Source organism: Meles meles, chromosome 20 (assembly GCF_922984935.1).
Source record: "Meles meles chromosome 20, mMelMel3.1 paternal haplotype, whole genome shotgun sequence".
In the NCBI taxonomy this organism is placed as follows: Eukaryota; Metazoa; Chordata; class Mammalia; order Carnivora; family Mustelidae; genus Meles; species Meles meles.
This window is the reverse complement of record NC_060085.1, coordinates 26908631-26924283: the sequence shown is the minus strand read 5'-3', so window position 1 is coordinate 26924283 and position 15653 is coordinate 26908631. Positions and strand designations below refer to the sequence as shown.

The following is a 15653-nucleotide window of genomic DNA, read 5'->3' as shown; positions in this document are numbered from 1 at the left end:
CTGCAACCAAAGAGCTGCAGAGGAGTCCTGCCGAGAGGCACCATTTTACCTGTATCCATGGTGACCATTTTTGTTTGTTTGGCTTTGCTTTCTCTTGTATTGTTTCTTTTGTTCGAATAGTACCTGAGCATGGCTAAATGTGCAGGCATTCCAAAGCATAAGCAGTGATAAGGACTGCTGCCCCGGGACCCCACCCCCTAGTTTCCTGTGTCAGAAGCAACTCCTCTTACCAGCTTACGGGTTCTTTCAAGAAAATCTATGAATAAATCAGCACCATAAGTGACTCCCCAAAATAGAGCATTAGCATCCTATATGCAGGGTCCCACCTCCTGATTATTTTCCTTAATATGTCAGGGACGATGTGACTTTTGATACAAGAAAGAAACCATGAGCCTGATTTTTAAAATTTGGTTGCATCTGAGCAAGGAAATAAAATCAAAAGGGGCTGGCTTAAATGGGAAAATTGTTTCTCCCCCAAAACCCAACGAACCTCAGAGCTCTTGTGGAATTGGGGAGGGGGGCAAGCGGCAGGGCTATAAAGCTTCTGTCACCCCTTCTGAACAGGGCTCACTGGCCCAGGAAAACTTCCAGTTTCTAAGGTCCAAAATGGTCAAGCAGGCAATTCCCAAAAGAGCATATTTTGGAGGAGAGGATTATGCTTTTGCCCTAAAGGCCAGTAGCACAGTGGGACAAGAGCCCTGTGCTTGGTGGGGAAAAGTGGGCCAGACACTAAGTGAGCTTGTCAATGGCTCTGAGCTGGTCTCGGCTACCCTGCCACCTCCTTGGTGACAAGACATCCCTCTATCCCTGTGTTGGAGCAGCTTCCCAGAGCCACAGGCCGCTACCAGGAAAACTCTGCCAGACAAGAAGAGACGCAGTGAGGCTGCTTCTTTCTGGTCACAAACTAATAGAGCCACAGACATGCTCCCATCCTTCTGGGTCACCTGGTCTGCCTGGGGCAAGGAACCCTTGCACTTTTTTGGGGAAGGAGGGTATACCCTGGTTGTGTGTACAACCTTTCAGCTTTGGCTTTGTCCAGAGGGTTTGAAACTTGTGTGCACCAGAATCCCAGAGGACCTGTGATGCTGATCTCAGGCCCCAGGCTCCCAGAGTCCGTCTGAGAAGCCTGGGGTGGGGGGGCAGGGTGGGAGCCTGCATTTAAAAAAATTAATTAATTTATTATATATATAGAGAGAGAGTGCATGCACACGAGCAGGGGCAGAGGGCAGAGAGAAAGGGACATCAGACTCCCCACTGAGCAGGGAGCCCAACACAGGACTCTATCCAGGACCCTGAGATCATGACCTGAGCTAAGGCAGACGCTCAACCAACCAAGCCATCCAGGTGCCTCAGGAACTGCCTTTTCAACAAGCTCCCAGGTGACCTGAGGATGAGACTTTTCTTTCATTCTTTATCGAGGGACCAGACTTGAACTCACTCTCCCAGCTCTGCTTCGTGAGAAGTGTAGCGTGATGCAGGACTCAGGCTCACTTTGGAGTCATACTCTGCACCACCTTGGAGCTCTGGGATGCTGAGCCGCCCACATGCCCTCAGTTCCCTTATGTCTAAAATGAGGGTAATGAGAGAACCAATCACAGAGGTGAAGTTTAAGTAATGAATGTAAAATACCAATTACGTGCCTCACACTTAGTAAGCCCTCCACAGATGGAGGCTGTACTTTTTTTTTTTTTTTTAATATTTTATTTATTTGACAGAGAGAAATCACAACTAGGCAGAGAGGCAGGCAGAGAGAGAGGAGGAAGCAGGCTCCCCGCGGAGCAGAGAGCCCGACGCAGGGCTCGATCCCAGGACCCTGGGATCATGACCTCAGCCGAAGGCAGAGGCTTTAACCCACTGAGCCACCCAGGTGCCCCGAGGCTGTACTTTTAATAATAGGACTTGCTCCATCAAAGGATGGCCCACCTGCAGTCTTTGGGTACACAGGTCTTTCATTTAATTGCTTTGAATTGTTGCCATATGAGGAATCAGATTCCACTGCTTTATCTTTGACCACAAAAAGCATTTCGGCAAGCGCGACTTGAGACATGGAGATGCGTCTCCATCCAGGCCCTGTTCTTACCGCTTTCTAGTCAACACCATTTCCTGCCACAAACACAGAGACGCCTCTTTGCTGTTCTGTGTTAGTGTTTAGTACTCCTCGTCCTGTCCCTGCTAGGATGGGAGACCCGGGTGGGGAGTACAGGGAGCTTCTCTAATTCAGCAGCCCTGGCTCCTTTCTTTCCCTTGGGTTGGAGAAGTCAAGTATAAAGGACAGTTGTCAAACCAGAAAAGGAAAAGATGACAGACTAGAGGCCACATCTGTCTTCCCTCCTGGAGGGAACAAAGGGGCTTGGCCAAGGCAGGTGTGCGGGTGAGAGGCATTTCCACCTGCATCGGCTGCCGAGTCTCCCCATTAAGGCATCCACCCCATGGTTCTGAGGACAGAGGCAACGTGAGGAGCCCGCATTCCCATGTAGCTTACTCACAGGTCGCATCTGGAAGAAGGAATGGGTAACCAAGGTCCACGGAACTTGGGCACCAGCAGTTTCAACCTTCAGGATTCAGGAAAGCTACTGAATTTGATAAAACTGAAGAAATCTCGAGAAAACAAGGAGCCCCGCAGGGAGCATTGCGCACATATACAAACGCGCATGCGCACGCACGTACGCGCGTGCACGTACACACACAGACGCACGCACGCACACGCCTCTTCTAAGAAAATAGTTTGGGGGGGGGCGCCTGGGTGGCTCAGTGGATTAAGCCGCTGCCTTCGGCTCAGGTCATGATCTCAGGGTTCTGGGATCGAGCCCCGCATCGGGCTCTCTGCTCTGCAGGGAGCCTGCTTCCTCCTCTCTCTCTGCCTGCCTCTCTACCTACTTGTGATCTCTCTCTCTGTCAAATAAATAAATAAAATCTTAAAAAAAAGAAAATAGTTTGGGAAACAGTGTGTACCCTGAATGGTACATTTTCTAGCCAGATGGTCGCTTGGTTCCCAGAGTCTCCACGTAGCTGAGACTGAGCTGCAGACAAACATCAGGCCTCATGGGGCCAAGGGCCGAGGAGGCTGCCATAGTCCAAGCCATGGACTCTCCTTGCGTGGCATCAGCGGCCCCCTCACTGGTCCCACCACTCCTACCCTAGCCCCCTACAATCTGGTCTCCTCCCAACAACCAGGATATGCTTACTAAAATGCAAATCTGCTATTGCCTCCCTGCTAAAACCCTCAATGGCTCCCCATTTCTCTCTGGGTAAAGACCCCAGTCCTTTTCATCAAAGCTCTGTATTTCTCGGCCTTCACTTACTTCTCCAGCTCCACTTTCAACCATCCATACATTCTAACCACAACGTATAGTTCTTCAGTTCTTCATGCTCTCCCCAGCTTCTGGGCTTTGCACTGGCATGCCCTACTCCCATCACCCCTATTTCCCCATCACCCCCATCCACTTAGCTATTTTCGTCTCATTCCTCAAAACTCAGCTTAAATCTCACTCAGTCAGGGAGGCCTTTTCTCACTAGCTTCCCCCAGTCTTTCTAGGACCCTCCACTACATCTTCCCACAGTGCTCTTCATGTCCCTTTCCTAACCCTCATTACCTGTACAGCTAGTTGTTCAGTGTCTGCCCCCACTCCTAATCGTCAGCCTCTATGATGGCCAAGCTGTGTCTTCGTAGTTACTACTCACAGTTTTTGTGGAGTTAATGAAACACCGGGGCACTACTGTGCCATCTTGGAGAAGAAGGTAAAAGCCTTTTCATAGTCATCCTTTAAAGCAAATTTTTTTTGGAGCAAAAAGTAGTAGACATTGGGTAGTAGAATTGTTGTAATTTTTCTTTTAGAAATGCTTTCAGATGGAAACACCTAACTTCCAAAGTTAGTGATTTCTGCTGGTACAAATTGGAGATTAAAAAATTACAGTGCTGGCTACTGGATATTTACCCTAAAGATAGAAACATAGTGATCCAAAGGGGCACGTGCACCCAAATGTTTATAGCAGCAATGTCCACAACAGCCAAACTGTGGAAAGAACCTAGATGTCCATCAACAGATGAATGGATAAAGAAGATGTGGTATATATACACAATGGAATACTATGCAGCCATCAAAAGAAATGGAATCTTGCCATTTGCGACGACGTGGATGGAACTAGAGGGTATCATGCTTAGTGAAATAAGTCAATCGGAGAAAGACAACTATCATGATCTCCCTGATATGAGGATGTGGAGATGCAACATGGGGGGTTAGGGGGTAGGAGAAGAATAAATGAAACAAGATGGGATTGGGAGGGAGACAAACCATAAGTGACTCTTAATCTCACAAAACAAACTGAGGGTTGCTGGGGGAGAGGGGGAGTGGGGTTATGGACATTGGGGAGGGTATGAGCTATGGTAAGTGCTGTGAAGTGTGTAAACCTGGCGATTCACAGACCTGTACCCCTGGGGATAAAAATACATTATATGTTTATAAAAAATTTAAAAATAAATAAATAAATTTTAAAAAATTGCAGTGCTTGGGGGCGCCTGGGTGGCTCAGTGGGTTAAGGCCTCTGCCTTCGGCTCGGGTCACGATCCCAGGGTCCTGGGATCGAGCCCCACATCGGGCTCTCTGCTCAGCGGGGAGCCTGCTTCCCTTCTTCTCTCTGCCTGCCTCTCTGCCTACTTGTGATCTCTGTCTGTCAAATAAATAAATAAAATCTTTTAAAAAAATTGCAGTGCTGGGACACTTGGGTGGCTCAGTCATTAAGTGTCTGCCTTTGACTTGGGTCATGATCTCAGGGCCCTGGGATTGAGTCCCACATCAGGCTCCCTGCTCATTGGAGAGTCTGCTTTTTCCTCTACCCCAGCCTGCTGCCCCCCATACATGCTCTTTCTCTCTCTGTCAAATAAATAAATTGAATTAAAAGCCCCAAACCAAACCAATGCAAAGAAAATTGACATGCTTTCTAGTGTATTCAAGCTTCTCAAAGAATATTTGAAGGATATAAAATGGGGTGGAACCAGGGATAAAAGAACTAAAATTCAGCTAAACCTCACCTCGAACTTGACCTCCACCCTCCTACCCTGGACTTTTTCACATACTATTCCCTGAGCCTAAAGCACCCCTTCCCTCTTCGCCCCTCTTCCCTGCAAACATGATGTTCTTGTCTCCATAGGCTTGAGGCTTTCATAGCCTTCAAAACTCCATGCAAATATCCCTTTCTCTAAGATGAATGCCACATGCAGACACACACACACACACACACACACACACACACACACTCACACACCTTTCCCAACCAAGTACTTGCCCACCGGCACATATTGTCCAGGGGCCCAGGGTCCAGCTGTTTGGTGCAAGCCCGTGTTCCTCCCTCATGAGTTCCCTGATGGCAGGAGAAAAAAAAAAAACAACAACCCTGTGTTTGCCATTTGCAAAAACTTCTGCTGACACACTCTTCTCTGGGAAACTCTTCTACTTCCCCCACCAAGGAGCCTGGAAGCTTCAAAAACAAAATTGTTTTTGATGTATTTTGAGATTCTTACTTGTTTGAGATACTTTAATAGTTTCATAGAGGTTAGAGCTGAATATATCCTTAAAGATGATAAATAATAATAAGAAATAATAGCTGCCACTCATAGTCATGGCATACACTATCTCACTAAATTCCAACCATGACACTAAAAACGTGGGGTCTGTTGTCATCTCCATTTTATAAATGAGGAAACTGAGGCCCAGAGAGGTTAAATAACCTGCCCATGGTCACACAGCCGGTAAGTAGTGGAGCCCCCTGTGATTCTCCCAGAGGCCCAGTAGTCTCTGGGCTTAGGGCTTATGATAGTTTTAAGGGCCACAGAAATGTTTTCTTTCAGAATAAGAAGGAATAAGATTAAGTTTTAGGTTGAAGAAAAATATTTTAATATATAGTATTAAGATATGTGATTATACCAACAGAGTTTAAATATAACTTTTAATATTTTTCTATGGAAGAAGGGGTGCACGAAGGCAAAATGCCTGGGGACCATGATATTCATCCTGTGGCTCTGGTGGAGTCAAAGCTCAAATCAGGTCAGTCCGTCTTAAAAGGTCATGTTTTCACTAGGCCAGTCTGACCCCATTTTATAGGTGAGAAAATTGAGGTCCAAGGCCACACAGCAGATGAATGGGCACCGCTAGCCAGCCATAGAACCCAGGTCTCTAGCAGGCCAACTGCCAGGCTCTGTGCTCCGACAGCACCACCTGGTGGTCTTTCTGGGGACTTCCCTTTAGTCAAAGGATGAACCTACAGAGAGGGTACAGACTCAGAGATTCCCAGGAAGCAGCCGCAAACTAGTCTGGCCTTGGGCTCCCTCAGCAGAGGGGGAGCCAGGCCAAGGAGCCAATGCTGCTCTTTCCTTAGGTTGTCAGCAGATTTCACACACTCTTCGACCCCCGACCCCCACCTCAGAGTAACAGTTATCCCTAGAGTTAATATTCATAGAGCACTTAGATCAGCCTGTTCAGTAGGAATAGCATGTGAGCCAAATATAATCTGAAATCTTCTATTAGCCACATTAAGAAAAGCAAAAATAAATAAATAACTAAACAAGTAAACGTAATTTGAATAATATATTTTATTTAACTCAGGGGTGAGCAAATGACAGCCTGTAGGTCGAGTTGAGCCCACTGCCTATTTTTTTAAATAAAGCTTTACGGGCACACAGCCACATCCATTTGGTTATGTATTATTTATGGCTGCCTTTACCCTGTAACTGCAGAGTTGAGTAGCTGCGGAGTTGAGACTGGATGGTTCCCAAGTGGAAAATACAACTCGTCCTTTCCAGAGAAAGTCTGCCAGTCCCTGGTTTAATCCAGCAACCAAGTCTGAAACAACAGACTTGGTCTTTTCAGCATGTAACTCAATATAACAATCATTAGATATTTAACATTTTTTATCATATTAAATCTTCAAGTTTTCGTGTATCTTTTACACTTACAACACATTTCAAGGGCTCAGTGACCCCGTGTGGCTTATGCCTACCGATTGCCACCGTGCAGCCTTGGAAAAATGCCCGTACATGGTAAATGCCACATTGGAGTTGGTTAAATACATACACAAATAAATTCCTCAGAAGAAGTAAGCCCTAACATCCTGAGACATCCACTGTTTGTAATGAATCTCTTTCCCAAGCCTCTAGAACAATGCTAGTAGCTATGGAGTCCCCTCCTTAAGACAATTGAGAAAATTGTCACTTAAATCATTTTCGGTAAGGCTTGATCTCTTTGCAAATTCCTGACTGAGAAAGCCTGCTCTGGTGGTAGTCTGCCCTTTTCTAAGCAGCTTGCAGGCTTGCTGTGGACAGAGATCGCTGTCATCATCAATGTAATTCACATCAATAGGCAGTCACTTGCTAGGCATTTTCTGAGCATTATTTCCTTTTAAGCCAGAAATAACAGAGACCTCCCGAGACCCCATGCCGACTTCAGTGTCTCCTCTGTGCTCCCAAAGTGCCCACCTTTCCCCATCACAAGCCCTTCTCAGTCATCACTGTGAACTCCCAGAAGATGTGGCCCCTGATCCCACAGGAGCCCAGACCTGGTCTGACCCACGGAAGTGGTCAGATCCACGACTGTTGCAATCACATGGCCCCGGGAGGAACCCAGGGTGTTCTTTGGTATCTGAGCACATTCAGCAGGTCGTTGCCAAGCACCTCCAGTGTGCATGCAAGGCCATAGTGTGGACTCCATTTGAATCACTGCACACTTTGGCCCTCACTCACACCCTCTGCCTCTTGCTCTTTCCCACTCCAGAACTTTCCCGGAGTCGGTGAGGGAAAGCCCGGCAAATGAGCTCAAATCGCAGCTGTGGGGGGCCTAGCTCATCTGTGAAGTTGTACTGATGAGCCGACCAGGAGAGACACAACTCTCCCAGCCTTCACACACCTAGAAGTCATGGAATGAGTTCTCACCAACAGCACGTGACTGGAGGCGACATTGGTCAGTTTCGGGCCAAGGCAGTTAAGAGGGGGTGTGTTCTCTGCAGACTTTCTGTCTCTTCCCTTGTCCCCAGTTGGACGTAGAGGGACTCGGGGAAGGACCCTGAAGCCTAGGAGATAGCAGAGCCACCAGATGGGAGTGACTCGGCTCTCCAGGTTGGCGTGAGGCAGGCGGCGCACTGGCCATCAGAGTGCACCGTGCTGCAATAAGTACGCCTTTATTGGTTAAAGCAACTGGGAGGTAGTGGCTATTTGCTACAAAAACAGGGCAAACCTGCCCCATGCAGGTTCTTCGGGGTGGAGGTGGGGGACAGTGAGAGAAACAGTAAGTAAACATGGAAACCACTTCCTCCTTGAACTGGGGGACACACTGGGACCAAGCGATTTGGCTGTGGGTCCCTTCACTAAAATATAGAGTCAAGACAGGGAGATACTCCTCTCCTCCACTTAGCAAGCCCCTCCCCTGCCCCCCTGCTCTGCTGCTGGGACACTGGGAGGGCAGCGAGCACCCCACACTTTGCTGGTGACGGTGGGGGCAGGGCTGTGCAAGGAGCTGAGGTCCCTGAGGACATCCAAGAGGCTGCAGGTGGGCCACCCTGCATCCCAGAGGTAGAGAAAAGCACTCATGTCCCCTCATGCTCCGCAGAGGAGGCCGGGCTGGATGAACGGAGGGAAGGTGGGTGGAGCGGCAGCGTCTCTGCGCAGCGGGGTTCAGACAGACTGCAGGAGAAGGCAGGAGCAGCCTCTGAGCCCCCCATGAGCTCAGCTTAGCTGGTCTGTTCGCCGTGGAAAATGGAAGATGCTACTCTTGATGTAAAAGGTCTTTGAGATGGGCTGGCACCTGGCATATGTTGGAGCCCTGGTGTCCTTCATGATGTCCCCTGGAACACAGCAAGGGCCTGGTTGAGGTGGGGCCACGTTTCTCCCTCCAGCCCTGGCCCAGCCGGGAGGGCAAAGGATCAGCAGGGACACCGGCTACAATTGTTCTGGTTAAAATCGTGAAGTACTTAATCGTGAACAGTTGGGGGCAGTGGTTGCCCCTGTGCCCCTTGATCCCTTCCTGACTCCCCTGTTCCTTCTTAGCATCCAGTAACTACACGGTACACCTGGCGTACTTAGCATGGAGACCTCAAGGCCCTGCATTGGCTTTTGGCTCACAATCTGCCCCAATGGGTGGCAGGCACTCAAGTCATTCCTACAGTTGACTCTTTTGTTCCCATCCCTACCCCATACCTACAGGGGTTAGTAACCTCATCACATTTCTCCCTTTTGTCTAGTGAGAGCCCCTCCATCCCAGAGCTTCATAGTGAGAGTCTCCAGGGTCCTGGCCAAGGCTGAACCAGCTCCCAGATGCCCACAGGCAGTAAGTCCTGTCTGTTGAATTAATAATAATAATAATAATAATAATAATAATAATAATAATACCAGTTACCATCTGTTGAGCACTTACTATGGGCCAAGCACTAGACTGGTACTTTCTGTGTGTCAAAGGCATTTGGGGACAATCCAGCTGGGGCCCAGACAATGCCTGTGACCCCACTTTCCCATGGCTGTTTGCAGTGCACCCCATTCCCCCCCCCCCCACACACACCCGGGATGATGCAGCTCCTGTCTGTAACCAGGTCGGGGGATGGGGAGAGATGGTCCACAGAAGTTCTCTCATCTGTTCCTCATTTAGTCCCTGAACTGGTCAGGTTAGGAGGCATGAGGCCAGAAGCTTACAGAATGTTCAGGAGAATTCAGGAGCAACTGGGAGCTTAAGCAGAACCACCATGGAGGGAAACAGTCTTCAGTCTTGGCCCTGAACCTAGGACTGCCCTAGGACACAGGAGGCACCCAGGAGCAGCTCCCCCCGGCTCCAGTACTCAGATTGCTGGATTAGGTAGAGGGTGCCCAGTTATGGCTGAATTTCAGATAAACAGCAATTTGTCAGTCTAAGTATGTTCCGTGCCATATCTGGGACATACTTAGACTAAAAAAATATTGTTTATCTGAAGCTCAAATGTAACTGGGCATCCTGTAGTTTAGTTTGCTCAGTCTGGCGGCCCTTGCCCGGCAGTGGCTTCACGGGCAGGGGCATAGACCCGTAGGCTGGAGGAGAGGGGGAGCAAGGAGGGGGGTGTAGTGTAGTGCAGGAACTGAGGCCCTCCTCAGAAGAATCGGATGGAGCAGAAACACCTCAGGCTTCTGGTCCAGCGTCCCCTCCCAGCAGGCTTTCCCTGACCACCTGTCCACCAAGGAGCCTCTGTGTCTTCCTCTGCTTTTCCCAACAGATCTCCTTCTACAGGCTTAACACTCACAATCTCTGCCATATCCCCAGGGACACAAAGGTCCTGACATGAATCAAGTGCTCACTAAATCTTTGTTGAGTGAGTGAATAAATCAACAGAACAGAATCCAAACCCAGGCCCCCTAATTTCAAACTGAGTCCCTCTTCCATGGTTGTTCATTTGTTAACTCATGTTGGGGCAGAGCTGGGATTTAGCGACTCCAGATCTCCCTCACTGGGCGTTCCCGAAGGAAAGCATCCCATGTCGAATGAATTAATGTCCTCTCCACCGCATGAGGTTTTGTGAGGAAAATTTCTGTTCAGGTGCTTTCCCATTTGATTTCCCCAAAACTCTGACACAGGAAGACAGGTACTTGTATAGTCCCATTTTTCAGATGTGGAAACTGAGGCCCAGTGATGGTAAGGTTCTTGCTTGAGCTCAACACAACTCCCAAGTGGAGGAGCCAGGATTTGAACTTGCACTTCCTGATTCCAAACCAAGGCCTCATTCCCTAATCTACCTTCATTCATTTGTTCATTCATTCCATGGTCATGGAGTACCATCCCCAGCTGGGGGCTGGGAGGGCCTTAATAAAATTAACTAAGAATTTCTGGAACCCAAAGGGCTCGTTAGACCAGATGGATACTTGAGGAATGGTGACACAGGGGGCCCAGGGCTTTTGTAGACACAGAAAGCTGGATAAGCACTAGGGTGGACTCAAATCTACCTGGAGGACTTTCAGAGGGCTTCCCAGAGGAGGTGACATGTGAAAGTTAGCAAGCAGAGGAAGAGGCAGGAGGTACATTCCAGGTGGAGCAAAGATAATGTGCGAAGGCCCGGAAGGTGTGAAGGTGTGTGGCCTGCTCTGAGAAGGGTGAGCCAGAGGGTAGGCTGTTGCCTATGGGGTGATTAAGGACAGGGCTGGGGTGGGGGAGGGGAGGGCCAGGAGTGGCAAGATGGTGGCAGCCCTTACCCATGTGCCAGCCGTACTCCCAGGATGACAAGACCGGGTACAGAAACTTCTCCTCTGGCTTCTGCCGATGCCGCTCACGGAGGTACGAGGCCCGGCCTTGGCCATTGTGGGAGATGCCTTGGAAGAGCAGCTGCAAGGTGCTGGCGGGGACCTGCCTCATTTCTAAGCCCCCTGGCCTGGTCTGGATTGCTGGCCCCCGAGGGGCTGTTTGGGCCTCCCAGGCCTTGTCTCCCTTGGGTGGGGGGCCCTGGACGCCCATTCCCCTGGACAGTTGATCCCGGACCCCCTTGGACTCTGGCCATCCATCCCGTATTTTCTTGCTCTCAGGGGCGCAAGTGGCAGGCAAGGGCCCTGATCCCAAGGCTAACCTGAGGGGGGCCCGCTGGAGCCGCTTCCTGGGCACGGGCCCCTCCTTCAGGTACTTGTGTCCGTAGTTGATCTTCCAGGTGACCCGGGCTGTGGTCTCCTTCCGGATGCGCTCTTGCCAGCAGGCTTGGCTCTGGGTGGTGCAGAGATCCCTCATGGCAGTGGGAGGGGACAGGGTGCGGAGGGAGAAACCATTCTGCCTGGAGCCCTGTGGCCTGTTTTGCTCTGCCGGGACCGTCTCCAAGGATACGTGCAGCCAATGAGGGCTGGGTTGCCAAGGCCCCGCTGGAGAGGAGGGGCTGGGCTGCTCAGGGGGCCACTCGCACGCAGCAGGACAGACCAAGCTGGAAATGGGAGCAACGGCTGGCTGCAACCCACCCAGGGTGCCTGGCAGGAGGCTGTATTCTGCGCCAGAGGGACTTGGGGCCCAAGCCTTTCCCCCCCAAACCCAGAGGGTCCTAGGGAGGCTCAAAGGGGGCCCGAGCCTCTAGTCCATTCAGTAAACCCTGACACGCACCTACTGTGCACCAGGCACCCAGGGAGGTCCCAAGGGAGGCCCAGTGTCCACTCTCAGGATGCTCTGGATACATGGCTGGGGGGTTGCCATGGAAACTCTGGACCCAACTCCTCAGACACGACTCTGACACATGAGAGCTCACCTGGCATCACTGAAACATCAGAATGTCAGCGGGAATTACTTCTGGACTCGCGAGAATGACATTAGGCCAGGGTAGAAGAACTTGGAACCGTGCCCCACATGGATGGAGTCCTTCCATAAACGTCAGCCGCTGTTTCACAAGGCCCTGCTCGGTGCCACCTGCTGTGCTGAGCTTCCCTCCGCCTGAAACCACCCTCCTCCGTTGCTGGGGCTCTCGTTAGCCTCCTTTCCAGGTGAGGAAAGGGAGGCGTGCAGGAACTATGTGCCAGCCCAGGGCACACCCGGGCTACTCTGTGCTAGGCCCTGGGCTGCAGGCTTTACTGAGTGATCCCACTCAGTGGAATCTTCACGGTGACTCACTAACAGGCTCTCTCCCATTCCTTTTCCAGATGGGGAGACGGGGGCTCAGCAATGTTCATTTGGTTCCACTGGGATGGACATCAACCCCCCCCTCACACCCTGCCCCGCGTCACAGATACAGAACTCTCCCATTGAATGTGACTATCATCTGGGAGACACGGTGGGTGGTGGAGGTGGGGGTAGGCAGAGGAGGACCCACCAGTCACCCAGCAGCACCGTAACATCAACTTCCAGGACCCTCACATCCTCTGCCTCTCCCATCAGGGCCCTGCAGGGGTGGGCCTCCTGAGTACCAGTGAGAAGGAGGTTATCCATAACGTCCTGGAGCCATTCACCTTTCCACTATCTGCTTAATGTGCTCTCCTTTATTCATTCAACAAACATTCATTCGTTCTTGACCCTGTTGCCAGACACTGAGCCAGGTGCTAAAGGTAGATGAGGAGGAAGAGAGTTTACATGCTTCCTGCCTTCAGGGTTTCACAGTCCAGGAGGGGAGACAGACTCATAATCAGGTGGAGCAGGGAACTGGAGAGATGATCAGGGGAGGCTTCCTGGAGGAGATGCCCTTTGAGTGAGCCCTGAACTGCAACCGTGAATAAGTCAGGCAAAGAGTAGTGGAAGAATGTTGTAGACTGGGACTCCCAAGGTAAGAAAGCATAAGGCTGTCTAGACTGACCTCTGTGCTTCAGCCTTCCCAGCTGTAAAACGAGAGTTATGAAGTTTGGGACAACTGGGAAGATTAAGAGCCAGCATGGTAAGTAAAACAGTCCAGGCATAGTAGAAGCTCATCTGGAGCACTCACAACAGTCATCAATTAATTTGCAATCACCTTTTTAATCCAGGCTCTCCTAGCAGGCTGTAAGCACCAAACACACTTTGGGTACTGAGGGGATGTGTGTGCCAGGAGCGGCAAGTGAACAATGCTGACAAACTGTCCCTCCCTCACGGAGGTTGCATTCTGGGACCTGTCCTCCTCAACTCCACATCTCCAGTATGTCCGGGGGGATTGTCTGGCATACAGTTGGTGCTCAGAAAACGTACTCGAGGAAAGGATGAATCAGCAGACTTCATGTCCGTTCTGTTGCCTCAGGGACAGATGGAGGAAAGTCGGAAGAGCTTTGGGGGCTGGGGGTGGCAGGACCCTAGTGTCAGATGCTTGTGGGGCGGGGTCTGACCCCCGGAACTCAAGAAAGCCTCCCTGACCCAGACCACCCCAGCCCCAGGCAGCGCAGAGGTGGGTGTGCTCCCTCCTGGTTTGGAAGACCCAGTGCCTTCTGGACCGCAGGGCTTTCTTCCGTGCCACAGTTGGCGCGCCCAAGGCGACCCCTGGCGGTCATCACGGGAACGACAGTCGGAGCAGCAGTCCTGTCAATAGTCGGGTGTGACACTGAGGGCTGGACAGGCACTCCCCCAAGAGGGGAAGTGGGGTGGAAGGGTGTAGAAAGGCGCCCCAAAAGTACTGACTTCCAACGGGCTCAGGAACAGAGATTGGCTCACAAGGAGAGTCGCCTTTGGATTCCGAGTACCCACCTGGGGGAGGCCCTTCTGTCAGGGCACAGCTTCATGGCCTCCCTAAATTCAGGCTTTCTGGCTTTTTTTTTTTTAATGATTTTTAATTATTTATTTAACAGAGATCACAAGTAGGCAGAGAGGCAGGCAAGAGGCAGGAGGGAAGCAGGCTCCCTCCTGAGCAGACAGCCTGATGCAGGGCTTGATCCCAGGACCCTTGGATCATGACCTGAGCCAAAGGCAGACACTTAACAACTGAGCCACCCAGGTGCCCCAGGCTTTCTGGCTTTTAACACAGCCTTGACCATTACTGTGTGACATTGTACAAGTCACTTAACCTCTCTGAGCCTGGGAAATGCCCTTGTTAAAAAAAAAAGGGTAATCATAAGACTCTAGCATTAGTGTGAGTTATTACACTTGGTTTACTCCAGATTTATTCACTTCAAACCCATCCTGCAACCCCTGGGAAGGTGTGGGAGCAGCCACAGGCCTGCCTCTGGCCTAGGCTTCTGCTTAGGGAAGGGGTCACTAAAGCGGAAACCAGGGGAGGCTGGAAGGTAAGCTGGGTCTCTCCCCAGTGCTCCTGACTCACCTTCCTTCCCACCTTACTGGCCACTCCCCCAGGCCTCCAAGGACCCACCCTGCTCCTAGTACTGCCATTTGCCACCCCACCCATTCGCACTGATGACTCCCAACCCAGTTTCCAGTACTGGGCTCTGTCTCCAGGCCAAGTGCCTCTCCTGTTTGTGGTTATGTGTGTCCTTAAAGTAGCCCCCACCCCCACCCCAGATTTAAACTCTCCCTATAGAAGAATCCTCTTCATCACCTTTCACCAGTAGTAATTCTATGAAGGCTTATCGTGTACTAGACACTGTGATATGTTCTTTACATTCATTTTGTCAGTTTACCCTCAGAACACCACATAGGGTAGGTTCTAGTACCCCATTTCATTGGAGAGAAAACAGAGGCTATGAGAGTCTGAGGGTAAATGATCTGCTGGAGTTCATGGCAGGGCAGGATTTGAACCCTCTGGCCCATGCTTTGAACCACCATGCTTAATAGACACCCCTCAGGTTCCCTTCCCCTCATGGAGGTACCCTTTCTACTTTGCCTTGGGGAACTGAGTCTCCCCAACACGTAGGCAGTCCTTATTCTAGCAGCTCTGCGTGGGGAAGGATTTGGGCAGCCAGTTGGAAGATGAATGTGTTGGGAGACCTTTCTAGAGGTTAATCTTAGAATGGAAGTTTCCCACTTTCCCATTTTATGGATGAGGGCACTGAGACACAGAGAAGGTTTCCTGGAGGGGGTGCCCTTTGAAACCTGAACTATGAACAGGAGTCAGCTAAAGAGTGGAGGAAGAATGTTCCAGACTGGGAATCCCAGTCTGCAAGACAAGAAAGTGTCAGGCTGTCTAGACTGGTGTAAAATGAGTGCTCTGAAGAAGTCTGAGACGTTTGGGGAGATGAAGGGCCAGCCGGAGTCCAAGTCGGTAAGCCGCAGGGCTGGGACTGAACCTAGACTTGAACCTGCAGCTAGCTGCTTTCCGGGCATTTCTCATACACCCAGCAA

The 15653-nt window shown here is 50.6% G+C and overlaps 1 protein-coding gene across 1 annotated transcript; it reads right to left on the bottom strand.

Annotated features, from left to right (window-relative positions):
• Nucleotides 1-8199: 8199 nt before the first annotated feature.
• On the bottom strand, nucleotides 8200-11475 carry LOC123932917 (protein ATP6V1FNB-like). The gene is made up of 2 exons (XM_045991653.1): nucleotides 11192-11475; nucleotides 8200-8829 (listed from the first exon to the last, which is right to left on the bottom strand). Exons 1-2 carry the CDS (start codon nucleotides 11448-11450, stop codon nucleotides 8711-8713), a joined length of 378 nt encoding a protein of 125 aa, XP_045847609.1. The 5' UTR covers nucleotides 11451-11475; the 3' UTR covers nucleotides 8200-8710.
• Nucleotides 11476-15653: the final 4178 nt, after the last annotated feature.